This window comes from Poecilia mexicana, unplaced genomic scaffold (genome assembly GCF_051168715.1).
Source record: "Poecilia mexicana isolate PSO_F unplaced genomic scaffold, ASM5116871v1 scaffold_18, whole genome shotgun sequence".
In the NCBI taxonomy this organism is placed as follows: Eukaryota; Metazoa; Chordata; class Actinopteri; order Cyprinodontiformes; family Poeciliidae; genus Poecilia; species Poecilia mexicana.
Genome location: NW_028263387.1, coordinates 18,183,832 through 18,206,495, shown reverse-complemented (window position 1 = coordinate 18,206,495; position 22,664 = coordinate 18,183,832). Strand labels below are relative to the sequence as shown.

Genomic DNA, 22,664 nt, shown 5'->3' with positions numbered 1-22,664 from the left:
TGTTACGTTGTTTTGGCTCATTTATGTCGACGGGCTGTGAAACAATAGCAGGGATTCGAATGAATGAACAATGTTTTCAGTGTTCATGCAACCACATAATGGGCCAATATTGACACACAGTTTCATTTCTAACTGGAACCAAAGCGCCCAGAATCAGCCTGTTGATGGTTAACTTCTCTTATTGTGCGAACATGATTCACTCGGATGTTGTAGCATAAAACGTGGTCTTATTATTGTTGCGTAAAAAACATTTCCTTCTCCTGGATTACCGGGTGCATGTTTCTGTTGTGTTGCAAGACAACACTGTGCCCTTTGACCTCATCTTTCTAAGGGTTACGTCTGAGATAGTGATAGCTGTGTTTGCATAGATTCATGATCTGTGCACAGATTTGCATGTATGCAGATAAAAGTAGTCCCTCCCTCTGACAAAAGTCCAACATAGTTTGTCTGCCGACCTTTCATTCAGTTTCTAACAGTGCAGTGAACACTGCAAAAACACAGAATCTTACCAAGTAGTTTTACTCTTATTTCTACTGCAAATATCTTAATATATTTAAATAAGGTTAAACTTATATATAGGATCTTGTTTTAAGTTCATAAGTCCTAATAAGTACTAATTCATTGTCGGATTATTTCACTTATAACGAGGGAAAAATTACTTGGTATAAGTTAATTCATCTTCCAATGGAGCTAGTGCTTTTTCATCAATATTAAGGAATTAAAACAAGCTCATATTTCTTACTGAAAAGATACTTGTAAGTTAGTTTTGTCTTATTTCAAGTGCACTAGAAACTAGACAAACATACTTGGTAAGATTTAGTTGTTTTTTTTTCAGTGTTCAGAGAACGAATCAAGTGCTGCTGCTTTTATTCTGCAGCTAAATCCTGTGTGCACTTAATCGTAAATGCCGATTTTGTATTAAAATGAAGCAATCTCTCTTGTTGTGAACACAAAAGCAGGAGGAAACTTAGTGAAACAGCAGCAGCAGAGTTCAGTGTTGGCCTTTTCCGACAGACAGAGGGGGGGTTGCACTTAGCAGACGAGTGGGAATCCAAAGAGAACGAACTGAGAGGTTACTGAGCAGTTGGCATTCACCTTTTCAAAGGGAGCAACTCTTTGCCAACTGACTGAGCATGTGCCCCAAAAGCCCAATCCCAGTGTCTCCCTTGTGTTGCTCTCCCCTTTTTTCCCAGAACAGGGTGGTGACGGTGAATAAAGCCTGCTTGCATAATCGGGTTACTGTTGTGACATGCATGAAGATGGAGCTTCATGGTGGATCTGTGTGCTTTAAAACGGTCTGAAACAAAAACATGAGATACTTTTAAGAGAAAATGAAACATTGTTGGACTTGTTATGCAAAGAAAATATATTTCTGCACCTTTAAATATGCAAAGTTCAAATGTTACACTTAATTTTAAAGCTGCAGTTTGTAACTTTTATCAAAAAGACTGCAGCACAGCAGGAGCAAGAGGAAAGAAATCATTAAGAACCTAAAATAAGAGAATCCTCAAATATGATCTCTTAGTTTAACATTGCAACAGGCTGAGAAACATTCAGCCAACAATCAAAGCATTTAGAGAAAAACTGAAAAGGCTTCAGCAGTCTCAGGCGTTCACAGACCAAACAGGAGCATGTGGGGTTAGTGGGCCGCTGCCCTGCGGAGCGACTCTGAACGTTTGCTTTTCTTGTTTGTCTGCTGACCCTGTGATGGACTGGTGACCTGTCCACTGTGTACGTAATCTCTCACAAGTTATCACCATGACGGATTAATGGTCAGATAGGTACATGAACAGCCTTTGTGCGTGTTATCAAGTTTGATAATAACGTAAATGGGATGAATGAAAGTTGTTCAGGTTGATTTATGGAGAAACTTATGAGAAAGATTTAAAAGCTACACTTTAAATTGATTTTTTTTTAGCTTTATGACATGTCAAAAACATGCCTGGAGTGTTGCTTTGAGTCTTTGCATGTTTGAGAAATCCTTTAATCTCCATGGCAACCATTCAGGGTGGAAACAAGCTCCTCCTTTGAGCTTCAATCTCCAGCCTAATTTCTGCTTCGCAGCACTCGGCTCCTTCAGACTAGCGGCAGCAGCAATTAGCAAACACCTGGTGGAACTCTGCATCTGCTGAGCTCATCATATGAACTACATTTCAGGCTAATGCTGAATGTAGTTCATTCTGAAAGAGCCAGAGCTTCTTGTTAGTTGTAAACGGAGAGACATTGTTGTGATGACCTGCTGAAGTCGGAGAGTCTGAAAGAGCAGGACCTTCTTAAAGAGACAGAGCCTAATTTCAAAGAGTCAAACAGAGATGTCAAATTTCTTTAAAATTCTGTTTAATTTTGACATCATTTTTATAACGACTCAGAGTAACATAGTGACTTGATTGTTTTAAAATAGCAGTATGTGCTGGGGAGAATAAATAATACATGCCCCCTTTGACAGGGGGCACGTTCTACGTTTATTTCTGTCTGTGTTGAAACTCTGGCTAAGATGAAAGTGTCCTCCTATCAGTGGTGCATACACTCCTATCTAAGGCTGATAAGAGAACAAACAGGAGTTGAGAAGCAATCATTCTTGTGTTGATTTGTTTAGACACTGTGTAACACGCTGGCCGTACCAATCAGAGAGATTTATCTTTGACCAAACATTTTAAATTTTTTATCCAGCCTGTTCCTGGTTTCCCTCCTCTCTCAGTTGTTCAACAAACACCAGACAGTAACGATGGTAATCTCATTTTTAGCATGAATCAGTATAGAGCTGCAATAAATGCAGCTGGTTCACATGATTTTGGAGATAAATGTAGTAGTCCTTTGTCCACTTTCAAAGGCAGCAGCACAAAGGATCAGTTTAAACTCCTGTAATCAAATCTTCTCCTTTTCAGCTGGTTCATGATCCTGAGATGCTCTCATCTTTCACACAAGGCCAACCTTTTCACAAGGCTTACAAGAGCTCGTCTTTACTTTAATCACTGAGAAAAAAGGAAAAGCAAAGGCGAAGTTTGGTATAAATAGATTTTGCACCATTTAAGTTACTTCACATTTTGTCACGTTTAAACAAACAGCAAACCTCATATTAAGTTATTGGAACCTTATACGAAAACACCAACACAAAGTAGTTCCTGAGAGAAAGTAGAAGAAAAAATAGTTTTAATAAAGAACAATTTCAAAATGTGGCATGCATTTGTATTAATTCAGATTATACATATACATTTATTCTATCCTATAGAAACCTCCCTAATCCTATTGAGTTTGATGGGTTTTTTAAGATTAATTAATGATGTGCTTCATTCAGCACAGGAACATAAAATATAAATCTATAAAAATATACATTTATAAATCATGAAATAATTACCGTTTCTACTTTTTAATATAAAATCATTACATTTAATTGAGGTACATAATTAATTCTGTTTAATAAATTCTTTCTTCATTTTTTAAAATTGACACATTTAAATATAATTGTATTATAATAATTATTTCACAAGTAATTTATTTATTGTAGTTTAGCTCACTTCACTCTCCAGAAGCCACAAATTAAATAAACATACAGCTAAATAATTATATATATTTCTAAATAAAAGTTTTCCTTAAAATTGCATTTTCTTATTTAAATTTATTACTTAATAGGTAGATGTAATTTATTTAATTATATATTTAATTATTTAGTGATAAAATTTATTATTTAATTATGTTTTTATTATATATTTAATTAATAATGGAAGATTTACATATATTATTTCATACCTTATTCATTCATTTTAATGTTATAAATCACGTGACCGACGTGATGTTGGAACGTTTAGTGCTCTTTAAACTCACCGCGTGCTACTCCTGCCTCCTCTGTGATTGGCTGAGAGCAGGAGCGAGGGGGCGTGGCCTAGATCCCTCACGCCAAACGGAGAGAGAGCGGTGAAAGCTTAGGAAGAGAGGGAGAGAGATTAAATAGAAGGCAGGCGCAGCAGCAGACTGCTACATCCGCCAGAAGGAGTCCGAGGATACCAGCTGCTAGCTACGTTAGCCGCAGTAGACAGTTAGCACCTAGCTCCAAGAGTACTAGCTCCTTTACTAACACATGAGGGAGTGAGCCAGCAGGGTCAGAGTGACAGTGTGAGAGCCGGAGCTCTGAGCGCCCGCTCGGCCGTTCCGAACTGACTCCTTCTGCTTGCGTGAAGCTGCGTGAGCGCCACAGCGGGAGAGAGACAGAGAGAGTTTGTGTACATTCAAGCCCACATATCTCCCTCTTCCTGTAAAGCAGCGTGTCTGTGAAGGTGTGTGAGGTAGAGCTCATTAGCAATAGAGGAAGTGGACCCATAAACACTGCCTGACTGTCGGCTGTTTACAATCGGTGTCCGGTTACTTCTCTCCACCTCTCCTACCGATAACCGACTAATCGGCGGCAGCATGTGAGTACCTGCGGGAGATTGTGTGCGTTTATGAATGAGTTTTGAGCGTGTGGCTGGATTGCATTCAGCTCCAGGACCAAGCATTGGTCCAGAAGGCTAACTGACCTGCATGTGTCTGAGCTGTCAGCGTGATAGCAGCACATGTAACCGCACAGCTGTTACTCTGCAACTTCTAGGTTTTCCTGCAACTCAGAAGCATGGCTTAAAGTGTCACCAGGCCTATTTAAAACTACAATTATAATTTTATTTTACATTGATTAACTAAAACAATTAATTAATCAGTGATTAGATTAAGCAGGTGGTTAAATTGTTGTTTTTGCAGACAACTTAAAAATACTTTATTTATCCAAAAGGAAAATTAAATGTTGTAATAAGTCACAGACTTGTCACAATAACGAATTTTGCTGGAAGAAAAATTGTCCCAGAAGTTGTTGCGATAACAATATTGATGTTTTTGTTTTGTAATATAATGGTAATAGCATAATAATGCAAGTTTACCCTCTCAAAGGTCAATGAACTTTAAATTCTAATGAACGTTTTACACTATAACTTACAAAGCTTACAAAGTAAATAAAACAGCAGAAATGGCAACTAAAATTGAATTGTGAAGTTTATGTAAACAAATTGTTCTTAAAAAGAAAGCCCTCTTTGTAAGAGCAATTAATCGCGATTAATCGTGATTAATTAATTAACTCATCCAAGAATCTTCAAAGGAGTCCTTGTGGATGGTGTGGGCAGGAAGCGTCTCCTGTAGCAGTCAGTCTCACTACACATCTGAAGAAGCCTCTGACTGAAGACTGTTTTTGTTTCTGCCACATGACTGTCATGAGACAGAAACTCAACATCCAGGTAGCAGAGATGATATTCCACAGTAATGACACAATCAGTTACTGACAAGCACTGCTAATCCACATCATTTGCTTTTGCCACTGGTCTTTAAGTCTCTATCTGGCTGCATGGTTAGAAAGTCATGCAGAGTCAGGGTTGGTGTGAACTTCCTCCCCCTCTCTCTGCTCTTTGGTCCTGCAATGCATCCATAAAGCCTCATTTTTCAACAATTTGTGGTCGTAGTTCAAGTATTATTTGAGCTTTTGAGATGCTAATCAGCACCTAATAACGTTGGATCATTGTTTTTTTTTAAATTTCCTTTCTTATGTTTATACTTTATATCTATATGCTATTCAGTTTTGACCAATAAAGCTTTCCACTTCTGATAAAGTGGAAAGAAAGTTATTTTATAATTATCTGGTCTGTACGATTTTTTCATGTACAGATCTGAAAAGTGTGGGGTGCATTTGCAGAGCCACTTTTCACTGTGATTACATCTGCAAGTCTTTTTTGGACTGAATGATTATTATTCGTAAGATATGTTAAATTTTCCTACAGCTTCTCAACTATTACCTACTTTGTCCCAATAAAATGCATCAAATATTGTCATTGTAACATGATAAAAAGTGGAAAAAAGGTTAAAAGATCATGAATACTTTTACTGCGGACTTCAAAACATTTGAAACAACAAGACTTGTGACAGTAACTTTAGCACAGAATCTTGAAAGATGCTGTTCTGTCACCTTAATCAGGCTGTAAATGTTTGAAAATCTTCAAATGTGACTGAATTAAAACAAAATCAATCAGCGCTGATCTATCAGACTTACTGCCAGATATTGCAGAAGCGCGTTGGTGCAATAAAAGGCACAACCAGTCACCAGGTTTTTAGGCCCAGTATAAGGTTGGACAAGAACTGCATTTCATCTTTCTGTCATGAGGAGAGGTAGGAAAATCTTCAAAGCTTACTGTTAGAAAAACAAAAATGGCGTCATGGGATCACCAAGTTCCCAAAACCATTCCATGCATATCAACTGCTGAATCCGATGTGAAACGTAGCGCAACTCGTACGTTAAGTACGGTGGAGGAAAGGTGATGCTGCGGTCCTGCTTTTCTTCCACAGGGTTTAATATGTGAGATTATGAACTCTTTGAAATGCTGTAACATTTTAAATAAACATCAGGTGGACTGTAGAAGAAGTAAAAATGCAGGCGGTGGGAGTTCTTGCATGAATCCCTCCTTCTCCTAACCAATCAAAATACAGGAAGTTTTCTACATTCTGGCAGATGTCAAGTTGTAATTATTGCAAATAACAGCAACAAAAAAACGTTATTGAAAACACATCTGAGAGGAAAGTATACTTTCTTATCTGGTGGCTCAAGGATCTAACCGCCCCACTCCCCACCCTTTTTAGTACCGCCCTGGGCAACTGCCCATGTGGCCCATATCAGAAATGACCACTGATTGTCTGCAACGTCTGGCAGAAACTCTGAACATTTTATTACATGTAGTCAATAATGTGAGGATTCACACAATGGAGAAAAACAATCTTGGTGATCGAATGTCATCAAACGTCTTCATGTTGATCGAAGTGAAACTTTGAATCATTTAAATTCCAGTTCTGATACTTAAATTTAAAAAATGAGAAACAATTTACGAATATTCCAAATATGTTGTGATTTATATCTGTTAAATTTCTGTCTGATATTAAAAAACTAAAACATTATATATATATATATATAATAAACCTATCACAGCAAATAAGTGAAATGATTAGATATGAGCCGTTGTGTAGATGTTTGTAAATACGTAATAAGTCTGTAAATCATGTCAACAGCCTAATTATCAGTAGTTTCTGAGCCGAAATCAAAACATGCAAAGTCATCAGGGTGTAGTGATGCTTTGCAAAGCTGAAAGTGAGTCAAAATTTAATAACGCTGTCTGCCTTTGGTTAAACTATGTAACATAAATCAAATATATGTTTTGATCTGAATAAAAACCTGACAATCAAAAGCATAAAACTGGTTAATTTTATGCACAATCCAGTGAAAAACATTCAAAATGTGAATATTCATCTATCGCTCCAAACAAAATAAATTCCACAGGTTGTAAAGAAAAACGTCTCAGTTGACATGTTGAAACCTGCATAAGATGCTTATTATCCATGTAGGCCACACATTAGCTTCAGTTTCCTTTCCCAGATTTAGATGGCCATTCATGTTCAGATTGTTTTATTTACAAACCTTTGTGTTTGTTTATTTAAGGATCCTCAGAACATTAACACCACAAACATTGCAATAAAATCATGAAAAAAATACTAAAACCCCTTAAGACACAAACTAGATCAACACACATATTCAAATCAACTGCCTCAACAACTTTAATATTTTGCAAACAATAAAAAAACAGCATCACAATTTATGTCAAAACACACCAACAGAATTTACAAAAAATATCAGCAATTTCAAGGAAATATTGAAAACCATAATAATACTCTTCACTGTATCCTTCATGCTGTTGTGTCGGCATCGTTCGGGTGTTTGCTCATCCTCAAGCAACCTTTACTCTGCAGCCAAACAGGAAAATATGCGTAACATCTGTCCCAGAGCCCAGTGGAGCCGGGCGACTCTGATCAAACAGAACCTGCTGCACACAGGCCACGCTCTTTGCTTTTTATCACACTTCCATGTTTTAGATCATTAAATCAATATTTATGTCAGACAAATAGGAGTTTGTTCCACTGCCGCACCCAGTCTGATGACTGCCTGACTTATGGATTCCACATGTCACTTCAATGGGACCCGTCTGACGACATGAAGTAGGCTAAAAGATCTAAACATCATGACTTGATTTAAGAAAATTCAAGAACAGATGTAAAGCAAAGTCCTTCACATCTATCTGTCCTGGAGTGGCTGGCTTACCAAAATTACTCTGAGTGTAATGTTGACTCATCCAGGAGGCCAACTAATAACGTAGAACAACATCCTAGATGTTTGTTTTTAAACTTTAATTTCTTTGCTTGTTGCATCGTTTTGAAAAATATCATGTCTGGGTTTGGATGCAGCTGGGAGGATTTCTGTTCTAACATTTTTACTTTCTCATTACACATCACAACTGTAATGATATGATGCGTAACCGTGACAACCGGGTGTTGTTTTTACACCTGGGGGGAGCTGACTAGCATCTCAGAACTCAAATAATATCTAACCTACGACCCCAGATCCCAGTGGAGTTGGAAAGGAGAATGCATGGAGGCAGAGCAGAGAGAGAAAGAGGAAGTTCAAACGATCTGAAGCGTCTCTCTGTCTGGATTTAAAGAGGAGCGGCAAAAGCAAACGAGGTGGATTAGCAGTGCTTACCAACAACTGATGGTGTCATCCAGGACATGTGAGATATCATCTCTGCTGCTCGGTTATTGAGGTGTAGATTTATTAGGGTCATAAAACTGTCTTACAGTAACAGTCTTCAGTCAGAGGGTTCTTCAGTTTGAATGCAAGACTGACTGCTATAGGAAATCCTTTCTGCCACAACAACATCCACGAAAACTCTTCAGAGAAACTTGGATGATATGAATAATATTTAATTTTCTTATGGGATAAATTTAATTAAACTTAAATTGAATTGAATCTATAATCTATATTCAAATATGTGTATAGTAGATAAATATCTTCTATCTTCTTCTTTTTGTGCGTTTACCCAGGTCATTTCAGTCAGCCTGATGTTGAATTCATTTGCTAATCTGAAACAGTTAATCTCACGCTAGAGCTGAAACAAATGAAATTGAAAATGGTACTTTTCCACAGTATTCTGTAAGTGCCTAAACTCTAAATGTGTTAAGACATTAGTTCGATTTAACAAATGTTCATAGCTGTTGAATCTACGAAACTGAAACTGTTTTGTGGGATTGTGAGTGTTTTGCAAGCCTTTGCACGTAAGAGGCGATCAATAGTGATTTCTTAGATAAATCAGGTGGAAACTAGATGAACCTTTTGCAGTGTTTGCATGTTTGGAGAGTGGTGAGCCAAAAGCACCACTGACTGAGTCACAACTTACTCTTGAGTGCAGTATGTTGTTTCCTTATTTCGAGGACGAGCTTTATTGTCCAAATTAAATTAGTCTTGCCCAAATCCATAACCATAACGTTACATTCACACTTCTGTAATAGATCCATTATAAGAGACATGACTATTATAGACATAGTAATATAGTTTAAAATCTAGAAGACCATTAGCTACAATTACATTTTAGTGTTTGTTGCTGCTTATGGCTTCGAAGGAAAAGCATTTCAGTCTGCATGCCGACCACAGGTAAGATCAATGACATATCGCGATTGACATGTGATCAATATCCATAATATGTCAGACAGAATATAAAATAATTTCACTGAACTCCAATCCAGAACCGCACAGCATTCTGGGGGATGTAGGCAGAGGAAAGGCTTCAGCTGATCAGTCTCTCAAGGCCAGCTGAGCAAAGTTGGTGGAATCAAACTCACTCACTCACTCACTCACTCACTCACTCACTCACTCACTCACTCACTCACTCACTCACTCACTCACTCTTTGGTTACCTAGCAACTCACTCACTCTTTGGTTACCTAGCAACCTGTTGAGTAACTGGCGCAGAAGTAGTTTAAGGTTTTGCTACTGTGGCTCATAATTTTTTTTTTTAATTTAAAAATTTAAATGAGGAGAAACTGGATAAAACCAAAAGATCATGTAATAATGTTATTTAATTTATCATTATTATTATATTTATAAATGTTATTTAGTTTTCTTTTGGGATTAATAAAATATTTTTGAATTGAATTGGAAGTATTTTAGATACTTAAAACAAAAAAGTGATCAATAGTTATTGATGGACTCATATGAAATAGTTATGTCGTGATACGTTTTTTCAGCTATGTTGTCCAGCCCTAAATTTAACCCTTTAATACCTAAGATTCAAATCTCTGCCTGGATATTTTTGCTTATTTTAATTGTACACAGTTCTTTAAATTTCCTGTGAGTAAATATTTATTTGCCCATTTATCCATTATAACTGGAACTTTCAATATCTAGCAAGTTATTTTCACAATGTACCGTCGAGCCTTAGATTCTGATCTCCTTAAACGCCGATTCTATGCATAAACGACAAAATACCTTTATTGACCTAAACCCATCTGCATGTGGACGGGATCTGAGTCTGATAAAATCCACAGACTGAGCTGCATTGTGTTTTTGCCGCGTACAGATTACGTCGTGCTGTTTTTCAGATTCTGGGACCGCTCAACAACTCAACCCACTAGAGATGTGACTCAGTTGTAATGGAAAACACACCAAATTATGTCGGGTTGAATCGAACCATGCTGAGTAGGTACTGGTGTAAAAGGGCCGTAGATTCAAATTCAATATATTTATCCCAAAGGGAAATTAAATGTTGTAGCTCATTTTAATTCAGATTCTTAAAGTAGTTATTGTAGATCGTGATGGCTGTTGGCAGGAGGATGCAGAGGATTTTTCCTCCTTTAGTTTTTAGATTTTTCTCAGTGTAGTTAGATTTTGTTGCAGACATTGTACGTCTCAAATGAAACTTTGTGTTTGCGGTAAGTTTGGTCAGCAGACGTTGTAGCTCTCTGCACATGTAGAGCTAATATTTCTATTTTCCAATACAAACTATTCATTGACTTTAAGTGTGAACGTCACACTAGTATTTATTATTTTGAAGCACATCTAGTATTTATGGTGATATCTGAATGATTAGGCGTGTTGTGAACCAGGAAAGGTTTGACGTCTGCTGCTCAGACATTGGCAGAAATCCAGATTCTAGTTTGAGCCAATTAGAATAAAGTTGAAACTGTGTAACGGGTTTTGTGACAAAGCGTTGATCTTTAGGAACTTTGATCCCTTTGAGGTTAAAGTGTGAACCAGTGCTCCCAGTAGCTTGTAACTTCAGGCAGATCTGTTCGTGTAGCTTCATTAACTTGGTTTTATTTGTCCTTTTTCTGCTGTCTTGTTGCCGACCAGAGAGAGAGAGAGAGAGAGAGAGAGAGACAGAGTGGGTCATGGAGGACATTTGGCAGGAAGTAGCTGCCTCCATGTGTGATTGTAGCTTTCCAGCTATAATTTCATTCAGCTTTAGTGTTGTGTTACAGATGAGTGGAAGTGATACTCACTGCTCTATCCAGGGCTTTCCAGAACCACACTGAAGATTTACAACCATGAGAATAAAGTTACACTTACTGGGGTGCACTTACACATAACTAGGGGTGCACCGATTTATCGGCCAGCCTATTTACTTAATTTTGGGAGACCGGTGATCGGCCGATACTTAGACGTGAAGCCGATCTTATGTCGTGATCTTATCTTATCCTCATTTTGCTCTCCAGTGATCGAGGTTTGACTGACAAACTCACTCACCAGGTGATTTCTGCGCATTTGCAGTTCACAATAACTGTTTAGCTAAATTTAGCAACATTTCAGACAACAAAAATTGATCTTGGCAGGTCAGGCTTTTTAATAATTGGTTATTTGCAGTTTTTTGCAATTGGCCAAATTGTAAAAAGAGTGTGGTTTTTGCAGTATGACCAAATATACAAAATATGCCGTGCAGGTGAAGAAAAGATACATCAGCGAGTGAGGGAGGAAATTAGCTTAAATGCTGTGGGAGAAGTGGAAATGACAAACGTGACGGAGAGCTAATTACAGGTGAGCGGATGCAGCTGGAGAAGGAAGCAGGATGATAAACAGCTGGGAAGGGGAGCAGAGGGACAGGCTGAGGTGAAAGATGAACAAACAGAGGGCATGAAAAGGAGGAAAAGAAACCTGAAGTTAATATAAACAGTAAACAGAAAGAAACTATAAAGAAGCACAAACGAGAAAATGAACACAAAGAATAACTTAAAACAGAAAAATAACAGCCAATAAACAATAAAAAAAGTAATTAAAAAAATGTATGAAACTGCAAATCCAAACACTTATTGATCATCACACTGAGATGGACTTTTGTTTTGTTTTGCTATTTCTTCAGAGCGTTGCATGGTCTGATCTTGATGCTGGAAATGGTTTTAACAAATAATCTTTACCTCTATAAAATGTTTTTTGCCAGTTTTTTTTATTTTTTTTTATTAATCCCTGTCTCCCAGTTGGGAAATGTCTGCATCAGTCTGCAGGGAGAGTCGGGACAAAAATCTGTCGGAGGGTTTGAAGGTCAAAGTCTGCAGCTGTGTGAAGGGAACAGACTCGACCCGACCCGACCCCAGTCGCTGTTAAACAAACAGGTTTTAATTATTTTAAGTCTAATCTGATTGTTTGAACTGATTTAGGTTTATTTGATGGTATGAAAAGTATAAATAAAGTCAGACTGATTGGTTATCAGTGTTTGATCTGTGATATAGACTGATATTGACTTTTTCTGGTCAGTATAGAAAACATTGGTAAAAATGCAGAATTAGGATTCTGAGCAGACATTCAATTTAATATCCTGTACATTTAAGAAATAAAGTATTGGACCTATTTTAACTCAGACATTTTAAATGAATGTCAGGTTCATTTTCACCTTCCTCAATATTTGATAAAATAAGCTATTTTTCTTTTGAGAAGTTTCATCTGTATTAAAGACACCAGGAGCTGGATAGAGATTGATTGGTCAAATTGAACTGAAAACCCCAATGTAGGTCGTCTAACCCAGGAGTGTCCAACATGTGGCCTGTGGGCCACTTGTGGCCGTCTAAATGGTTTTATTCGGCCTCTGACTACAGGTCAAAAATGGTAAAAACTGGGCCAACAGAGCAGAAAACACCTGATGACCCAAAACATATTTGTTTTTCTAAGGTAACAGTCCAAAGCCCTTTTTGTGCTTTAGATCTTTAAAGATGTTTATAAAAATGCTCCTTTATGTTCAGCAGGTAAAAAAAATGTAAATAATTTAGCATTTTTAGTTTAATGAATTTTGCGACCCACCAGTCGTTTAAATTTGCCAGTTTGGACACCAGTTTGGACACTAGTCTAACCCCAGAGTCACAGGATTTGTGGCGATCACAGTCAGAAAAACATGACTTGCATCTTGGAGAATAATGCTATAAACGAACAGCTTTCACGTGAAACTTGTCTACTTTTAAACAAGAACAACCTCTCTGTCCCACACGTTTGATTGCACTCAACAAAAGGGCAAAGGTCACATTCCTCTGAACCTTTAAAAGCCTGCTGGAAAGAAGCAGTGGCATTTTTGCTGAAGGGCTTCAGCAGATTACCTCCTGAACAGTTGTCTTAGATGCTAGCTAACCATGGTGATGGTAATGTAGGGTGTTTTCATGCCTTAGGGGTTTATTTAGTTTGTCCCCTTTGGTTGGTTCATTTGTGTAAATGAGTTTGAGCGTCATCTGCAGTTTGAACAGCGTGATTGTGAAGATATGGGTTAATATTTTACATATTTGACGCAGACTACTTGTCACCAGTGTCACAATCACAGTTTGGATCGGTGTAACTCTGGTTTCTGAGCATCCCTACGTGATGAAGCCAGCATTTCAGAAACCTTGACACATACTGACACCAGTACTTGAATAACACAACGTGCTTCTGTTGGTCTTTGCCTGTCGGCGATTTATTCTCATCATGTTTCAGTCAAATCTACGTTTATTCGGTTTTTACGCACAGCTGATTGGGTTTGGCTGGGAAACGCTCTCACGCCGCTGTGAGCTGATGTGATTTCGTGGTGGTGAGCGGACTTTGGTCTTGTTTTTGGACAGACGATTTGGACGGTTTGTTAATGTTTGTTGGGACTCAAGCCGACTGTGAGATGAAGCAGGTCACTTTCATCATGCTCAGATTACAGCTGATGACAAACAAAAACTTGTTTGATAATAATTCAGCTTTTTTTTTTTTTTTTGGTAGTGTGTAACGTCTCTAGAGGTGGACAACATGGCTGAAAAACCAATCACAATATACAAATTTCTTATCAGTCTATCGATAACTGATTAGTTTTTTGTTTTAAATATTTGAAATACTGCCAAACTGATGGTCTGACTTCCTGTTTTTATCCACAGTTTTCACTCCACACCATCGTTTTGTATTTTTAAGCAGTTATGAAGCACAGTGGAAAAACACTTCTTCTGCCCAAGTCAGTCCACCGGTCGTTGCTAGGTAACCACAGAGTTACCTAGCAACTCTTTGGTTACCTAGGAGTTTGGTTTGCTAGGTAACCAAAGAGTGAGTGAGTCAGTTGATTCCACCAATGCAGGTAAATTATTGAATATTCTATCAATATATAGATAGAATATGGATAATGTGTCTATTAAGATATATATTTTGTTGATTTATTGTCCAGCTCTAAATTTATCCTATAGATATGAAGTCATTTTATTGCACACGACTCAATATTTCAAATGTAAACAAATATAAACCAAAATAACATACAGCATTGTCTATAAGTCTAGAACCAAAACGTCTTTATGCTTTGTGGATTTGTTAGCGTTTTATTTTTGCTGCATAATTAAAGTGTGCTTGTGCTTATGGTCACTAACTGATGGACATTCAGACATTAAACATGCTTCTTCCTGCTACTTCCTGTTGTCTTCTTCTTCAGGGTTTGTGCCAGTGGCGACATCCAGTTGTTGATTATGTGAAAAATGTTTCTATGGCAGTTTTATGAGATAAACCAATCTTGATACAGCCATTCAGTGAATTCATTTTTGAAACGTCAATGGAAACACAGCTAGAGTGAAAAGTTGACATGCAAACAAAATGCAAGTTTCCCTCTTGATACTTGCGTTAAAATCCATTGCAGAGAACAAAAATGTCTGCAGATCTGACGCTTCAGCGCCAAAACCAAAATGACTCAAATTGTAACCCTCAGAGCATAATGAGGATTCTTCCCAAACCACAACTTCATTCTTATCTTCATTTGCAGACATTAAACTCTTGCTACATTCATACACTTTATGTAAGGCAGTGAGAAGAAAAGAAAGTAGAAGACAAAAACAAGGAAGAGGACAAAATGAGTTTTGAGCAGATGTTTTGGGGATTGAATGAAAAAGATCTTTGTCTTTTCTTATCATGTTCACTCTTTGATTGTATTTGCTTACCCTAAACTAACCTTGACTGCAACAAAGAAGGTGAATACTGGATTTCAAGAGTTTACAACAGAAATATGGGTCATAAATAACTGTAAACGTTAATGGGAAAGACAGAGAGACACCAACTACATTGTTTGAATTAGTCAGAATTTGCAAGCACAACTTTACATATTAATACTGAGCTGTAATGAAATCTCTTCCTTCTGCAGGGGAACAGATTGTCATAGCTTGAAGATCAAAAAGAATCAGAGATGAAAGAACAGATTTTAAATGAATCGTCATTAAATCTGCCATGCTGCAAACTGGTGGCGTTTTCATCTTATTCACTTCTCATCATATAACGCTGCCACTGGTTCCCACAAAGCCATAAAAGAAACCACTAAAGCTGAGAAAGATTTCAATGTCCAGGCAAAAGCAAATCTGTATTTTGCACAAGAACTGTGTACAGATTTGATAAAGTTAAGATTTATATGCTCAGAGACATTTTCAACTATAAACATGTTTTTTTGTGGTCATTTTAAAAATTGTAACTTAGCAAAACTTAGATTTTTTTTATGACTTATGGAACCAGAAAAACCAAAACATTATGCAAAAAAATTGAAATGACACGAAACATTTATTTTTCATTCATGTTTCTAGATTGTTTGACATGCTAACGATAGCTGTGTTTTTATTACAAATGTACATAAAACTTTGTTGATACTTCACTAATGTTGGAAAACACACAATTATGCAATTGTGGCGCTTCCATTAAATAGAAAACCAAATTAAAATCACGTGATAAGTCATTAGAAACCATGGTGGGGCGTCTTCATTTTATCATTTCCTGTCGTCGTCTTTGTCGTTTCCACCAGCAGTAACATCCAGTTGTTGATCACCCGACACTTATGATGCAAACAAGTGTTCCTGTTTTGTGAAATGCACAATGTTAACAGTTTTTATAAAAAAAAAAAACAACTTGAGTTTTTTCAAAATTAAAATTTCCAACCAGTGAATTTATTTTCGTAATTCTAATTTAGGCAGTAACATGGTTAATTGAAACTCAGCCAGTGAGACAACGTCACCGTAACGTCACTGCAGAGGTTTTTGTGCAGGCTCATCATCTTTCTGCATTGCGTTCTCATCACTGCAGAGATCGTCCATGTTGTCTTGATGTTTAATTTTCTGGTTTGGTGTTTCCAGTATGCGTGGGAGCTTCCTGATACCTGCAACAAATTATCAAATATAAATCAGATTTTATGATGTTTACCTAAGCTCCTTTTAAAATATGTTTAGAGTTAATTTATCCAGGTGCTGATTATGCTTATTGATAATTATTCACATTCATACAAGAAGAGGATTGAGTTGTTCTTGAGAGAAATGAAACTTTTGCTTCAGTAAAACTTTTCCTTTCTAAAAAGTGCAGTGCAGGAACTAAAGGCTTAAAGTTGGTGTCTGCAGTTTCTTTGCTGCTCTCTTCTGTCCTTGGGAAGCTGTATCTGTTTCACTGTGTCACGTTGTTGCTTTTGTGTTGAAAAAGTGTATTGTTATGGCCTGGATGCATCGTCAAGTCACATATACAGTCCAGAAAGATATAACAGTGGTTTTATTTACCTCAGTCTGGTCTTCAGTGCCAGTTAAAGGTTTAAACAGAAAAGAAAGTAACTTATTTTCCTTAATGTCACCCAGTTTGTGTTAAGTGTATTTGATTTAGTGTTTCATAAGTGTTGGTGCACAAAGAAAAGCTTAATAAAAGCTATTTATAAATAAAAATCCAATAAATAGGGTGTTCAGTGAAAAAAACAAAAAATACAGTATTGGTCCACAATAATTTACTAAAAGAACAACAATAAGCAAACTCAGATTTAAAACCCAGTAGGTAGACAAGTGAATTCACTTAAAAATAAATAAATAAATAAATAAATAAATACGACCTAGACTTTGGTGCAGTCACCTCTAAAACGTGGCCTTCTTTAGCTGCAGTACCGCTGTTTGAGCACAGGGTGGCAGCAACAGACTACTAGTGAGGCGCTGTGTCTCGCAGTCAGCCCAGAAGAAGACGTGATGAATCTGCATGATTTTCTGAATATGAACGTGGCTACGCGTTGCATGAGCTGCTGAGCGACTGGTTGAGGTAGTTTTAAACATTTTCCCACTTTTCTCTGCTCTTTCCCCCCTAATATTCACATTTATTACACCTTTTTTAAAAAAAGTTGTTTAAGAAAATAGCGCCGTCGTGTCTCTTTTTTTCTTTTTTTATATAATATTTTACTGACAGGACAAACTTGTTGAACTCACTCCACCTCCCATTCAGTTATTTCACTTCAAACTCGAACATTAACCTCGTTTTTATCGCTGTAACTCAAGCTGAAGATGCGATAATGTTTTGTTTTAAAGTTCTGTGTAATTTGCAGGCTTCGTTGTTGGGTAATTTGGCAGAAAAAACCCACCACAATCACACCTGAAGCTTGTTGTCTCTAATTAGACCCACTTGCAGCTGGTAGATTCAGGTTTTCATGTCAGGAGGAAAATCAGTTAATGGCTTCTTGGAAAAACTGTCCTTTTTTCCTGTTTTTAAATCATTTTATTGGGTGAGATAGCTGTCCGAGTCTTCCCACTACGCTGGACTAAGCAGTGTTTTTATAGTAAAACCCGTAAACCAGCTAATTGAGCACCGCTCTTTTATGTAGAAGCTTGCCTTGACCTTTTAAAGGAGATCAGTTTAATTGAAAGAGGAAAAAATAGTCAATTTATTTTAGTTTTTCCCCTTTTAATCCAGCAATTTTCCCTCTTGTTAAAGGTACTCTATTATGTTGGGGATAAAATCATAATTACAACATTTTGGGCAGTGTTTAAACCGTAATTATTTAACTTCAATGATTGCTCATTGAAGTGAATAAGAATATGCTTGAAAGCAGAGTGTGGGGGAAAAAAGTGAATTGCATAATTTTTTATGATTATTTGGGACCAAAATCATAATTGAAGCACAAATTGAACAGCCCCAATTTCATTGAAAACTCATAATTTAATTAAAATAATTGACTCCAAGCTCTAAAAATCCCAAAGCCTAATTGATTTATACATTTAGTGCTAAAAGCCTCAGAAAAAGTGAAAAACGCTCTTGATTTAAAAAAAAAAAAAAAAATTCTAATTTAAGCAGAATTTTTAGGGGAGCTAATCAAAACAAATGAATTGGTGCTTTTAACCCCTTGTTGCCTATTTTATTTGCTTTTTTCACTTTTAAATAATGAAATTGTTGACATATAATACAATTGAAAAATAATATGAAGTATAGCAATAAAGTTTTGGCAGACTTGACATTAACCAAGAAATCATTACTGATATAAATTTGTTATAAAAGTATTACTGATTTCACTTTAAAAATTAGGTAACTTTATGTTATTAAAGGTAAAGTTTAAACAGTAATGATTTCCTGGTTAATGTCAAGTTGTCATAACAAAGACATTTTAAATAATGTCAACTTTGTATTAAAAGTGTCATAATTTACCGAATGACGCTTTATGACAACAGTCATAAACATTCATGAAGGCTTATTCATGTTTATAACAGTGTCATGACAGTCTTATTCACCCCCCTTCAAATAAAGTGTTACCGGATTTTCCCTGCCCTGGCTGTGCGTTTGGTGGCTGTGAATTGAGGTTGTGCAGGAATAAAAAACGGCCAAAGCTGTAGAGTGCAAGCGATGCATCAGCCCCGGACGCCGCCTTCAGATCTGCTGCTGAGAGCAACGGACTCCCATATTTTACCATTTGGCTGATAAACCCAACAGTTTGGCTGTTGAGGTAAAAATGAGATCTTAAATAATGGTCGATAAATCTGCGGAACATGAACTGCAGCCTGGTCCGTATTTCATTAATGCTCGTTAATCTTGTCAGCTGTAATAAACGTTTGTCCCTCTGACTTCCTGCTGCTGCTGACAAACATCCTTTACTTCCTGGTCGTCGGCCGGCCGGCCGGCTGCAGCCGCCACATCCGAACCGCCTGGATGGTGGCCGGCGAGCTGAAATGATTAATCGGATTAATGGTGATGAATTGATAATTGGAATGATTTAGCAACTGGAGTATACAGACTCAAAAGAAATGTCATTTGCTGAAATAACAGTCAGAGAAGTAATTAAGCCAAAACTACAAATACATTTTTCATTTAAGATAAGTTTGTAAATCTGTTGTACTTGTAACTCGGGTTTTATCTTCATCTGGTTTGAATTTAGTAAAAAAAGTTGAGCATCTTTTGCTGCCCAATTATTAATCAGTTAATAAGATAATCTTTTAGTGAAGCCTCAAGTAGGAAATTTAAGCTGTGATTACAGAAAGTGGACAGAAATGAGCAACAGAAATAAAAAACCAATATAATGTCAAAAAAAAAAACATGATGCAGGCTAATCTAGAATATAAAAACATAGAAAACCAATCAACAGATCAGCCATACACTGTATTGATAAGAGCAGAAATGTGAGATTTTCACCTGTTGAGAAGAAATGTTGATTTGATGTGATTTTACTCATCATGTCTGTTGTGGACTGTATGGTGTTTTTTCTATAAGTCTATAATTTTCTGTTTTTATTATGTGAGCCGTCTTGCTGCTGAAATGTGCCACACAAATAAACTTTGATTTGATGTTGGCAATAAATTTTATCTGCAGATGCATCCTTTGTTTGACACACTAAAGGAAAAGCTGCATCACATTTTAGGCAGTAAATCTTTATCATTTAAAAAGAGAATTTAATTATTTGCATCTTTTGCTGAATTTCTAGTATAAAAAAGCTTAAATGAAAAATCTGCAGAATGTGCCAAAGTTTTTATGTGATTAATCGTAGGTATAATTGATAGAATAACTGATTAAATGAAAGCAAAATGAAACTTTATTTAGTAACTATCAGCTTTTCTCCTGTTTATCTTCACATTTTCCATTTTAGATTGAAACTAAAGAGTAAAGTTTTGTTTTGTAAGGGAACGACGCGGCCTGTGCGTTCCAGGACTGCGCTTTGTTTTTACAGCTGATGTTCTTTATTAAAATCAAACTGCAGAAGTTTTAGTTTCCATTTTAAAGGTTTTATTTAAAAAATAAAACCTCATCTCACAATTTTGCTTTTGAGAAATGAGTTTTAAAATCATTATTCTTCTGACTTCTCAAACTTAACTCTGCTGCTCGACCCAAACACCAGTTTTCTTGTTTTGATTAGAAGAAAACAGACTTTCCAAACTTATTACCAAAAATCATTTATAGAAACAAAGAGATGCATTTCCTTTCTGTGCAGATGAATTGTTTATTTAAAGGGGAAGCGGCCCCATAATGTTTGTTTTTGCAGCATGAATCCATCTGTGGAACGTGTTTTTTTTGCGTTCTGCTTGGACTAACCCTGGGGTCTCCGTCCTGTAGCTTTCAGGCCTCTGGTGGCTCTTTAGGCCTGCTCAGCGGCTCCCTGCAGCTTCAGTCAAAAATAACGAGCCACGCTGTTGTAGCTTTTATAGTAAAAGTTAATTGGGGAGATGAGGTTCGTTTTGGTTTTACTTCAGTTTTTCATCCATCATCTACATAATTTTTCTGGTTCAACAAATTCTGCCTCTACATGTTTAGTTTGGTCATTTTATTAAATCATTGATGTTCAAACCTTTTGAGACAAAATCTAAAATTATTTTCCTTTTACCTGCAGAGCAGCATGCTAAACATGTGATATTTTGATGAAACAAAGCAAAAAAAGAACCAATAGATCTCTGGTTTCCTAACTTTTTGAGACGTTGAACGTTTTCTGTTGTTGCTGCAGAAAATGCTTTTAGTAAAAATACAAGATGGCAAATAAAAACGAGAGCTGTCATGGAAAAACCTTTATCAGCCAAAAATATAGTTTTCTCGAGGCTCTTTTTGAGTGAAAAGTTGGTGGATGTTTGTTTCCCTGCGTACGACTTTAAAATGAAAGCAGAAATAAACAGAATACCAAATCGCTTCCCTTTAAAAATAGAAATAACTTTTATTGTACCTCTGAAGAGCAGCAATGAAAGCCTGAAGATTCACTCAGATATAGATTATATATCAGCAGAATTAGAAATAAAACACTGTACACTAAATTAAAATATAGATGAGTGTGGGGAGTTATTAAAAATAAGGAACAAGCAATATTTTTAATTGTGTTTATTAAAAATAAATAAAATGGGTATTTGAGCGTTAAAAACAGAGTAAGTTGCAATTAAACTATAAATGTGGATCAGAAATCTTATTTAAAATGAGAAAAACTGCAAATGCATGAAGGTTGTAAAATGTTCTGGGAGGAAGGATCTTTGAAAACGCCTCTTTGTGCACCTGGGATGCCCCCGTCTGTCGCTGCATCAACTTCATTTAACTGAGGGGAACATTGCTCCGTTGTTGATCTGCAGTCCAGGACCAAACTAAATCCTTACAAGGACCACAAGTGGCCCTCGAACCAGGCTTTTGGCCCCCCTCATGTAAATAATGTATAATTCAGGAAATTGTTTTATTGTAAATAAAAAATTATTTTAATTTAAAAATTGTTTCAAAATGAAATATTTTTGTTCAGATTTTTTTAAAATTAGTTCTACAAATTAAAAAAACTTTTGAATTTTTTTCAATTAAAATAAAATTGTCAAAAAATTAAAATGTTATAAAAATAAAAATATAATAAAAAAAGTTATAAAAACTCAAATTTTTTTTGTATAAGTGGTTCTTTATAAAAACCAATTTCTCGTAAGATGCCATCAGGACTTGGATCTGGGAAAAACATGGAGTTACAGCTCGATATTGGTAATGATGTTGATCTTCATTATGTATTTGTAATATTTTCTTTTCAGTTTTTATTTTTATTTTTTCCTCCGTCTGGTTTGTGTTTCCTACACTGTTGCTACGTTCTGTGACGTTTGTCACATATATTTTGCCAAAAACCTTCCAACTGTTGCGTGTGAAAAATGTGAAAGCAAAATGTTTTAATAATGTGGAGCGATGAGATGTTATGCCTCTAAAGGTTTAACTAACATGGCTGACCACTGAAAATATCCTTACACAAAGTTTTGGTTTATTTTGTTGCAGCTCCATTTAATGAGTCCGATTTAAATTTGTTTTAATATATTTAAATAATCAGTTTATTACAAGGATTGTTGCTTATATTGCATTAAATCTATAAACATTTATCAACTTGAATTGTTGCAAAAGTCAAATTTCTCTCTGCAGTCTGAAGTTCTTGGTCAATAAATGATGCAAATCTCCATGATCTCTTTTGCTTTTGCGCTTGTTTGAATTATTTTTCATTGTTTTAATTTGACGTCATAGTAATAAAGTTTTTGTTAAAAATGGATACAAATGCAACTGGTTGCCTTAAAACCTGAGGAAAACCTGCAGTTTAGTTAGTTTTAATTAACATGTTTGTTCCTCT

General features: G+C 36.3%; 1 protein-coding gene across 3 annotated transcripts in view; it reads left to right on the top strand.

Annotated features, from left to right (window-relative positions):
- Positions 1–3,920: 3,920 nt before the first annotated feature.
- The window catches only part of pcxb (pyruvate carboxylase b), a 381,625-nt gene continuing 362,881 nt past the window's right edge, over positions 3,921–22,664 (top strand). The window contains exon 1 of one of the 3 annotated variants that reach the window (XM_088016054.1): positions 3,921–4,406. In XM_088016054.1, the coding sequence (XP_087872180.1) occupies positions 4,405–4,406 (2 nt within the window). In that variant the 5' untranslated portion in view covers positions 3,921–4,404. Of the gene's footprint in view, positions 4,407–16,722; positions 17,396–22,664 lie in introns of those variants that run through there. The other 2 variants (XM_088016052.1, XM_088016053.1) reach the window with 2 other exon arrangements.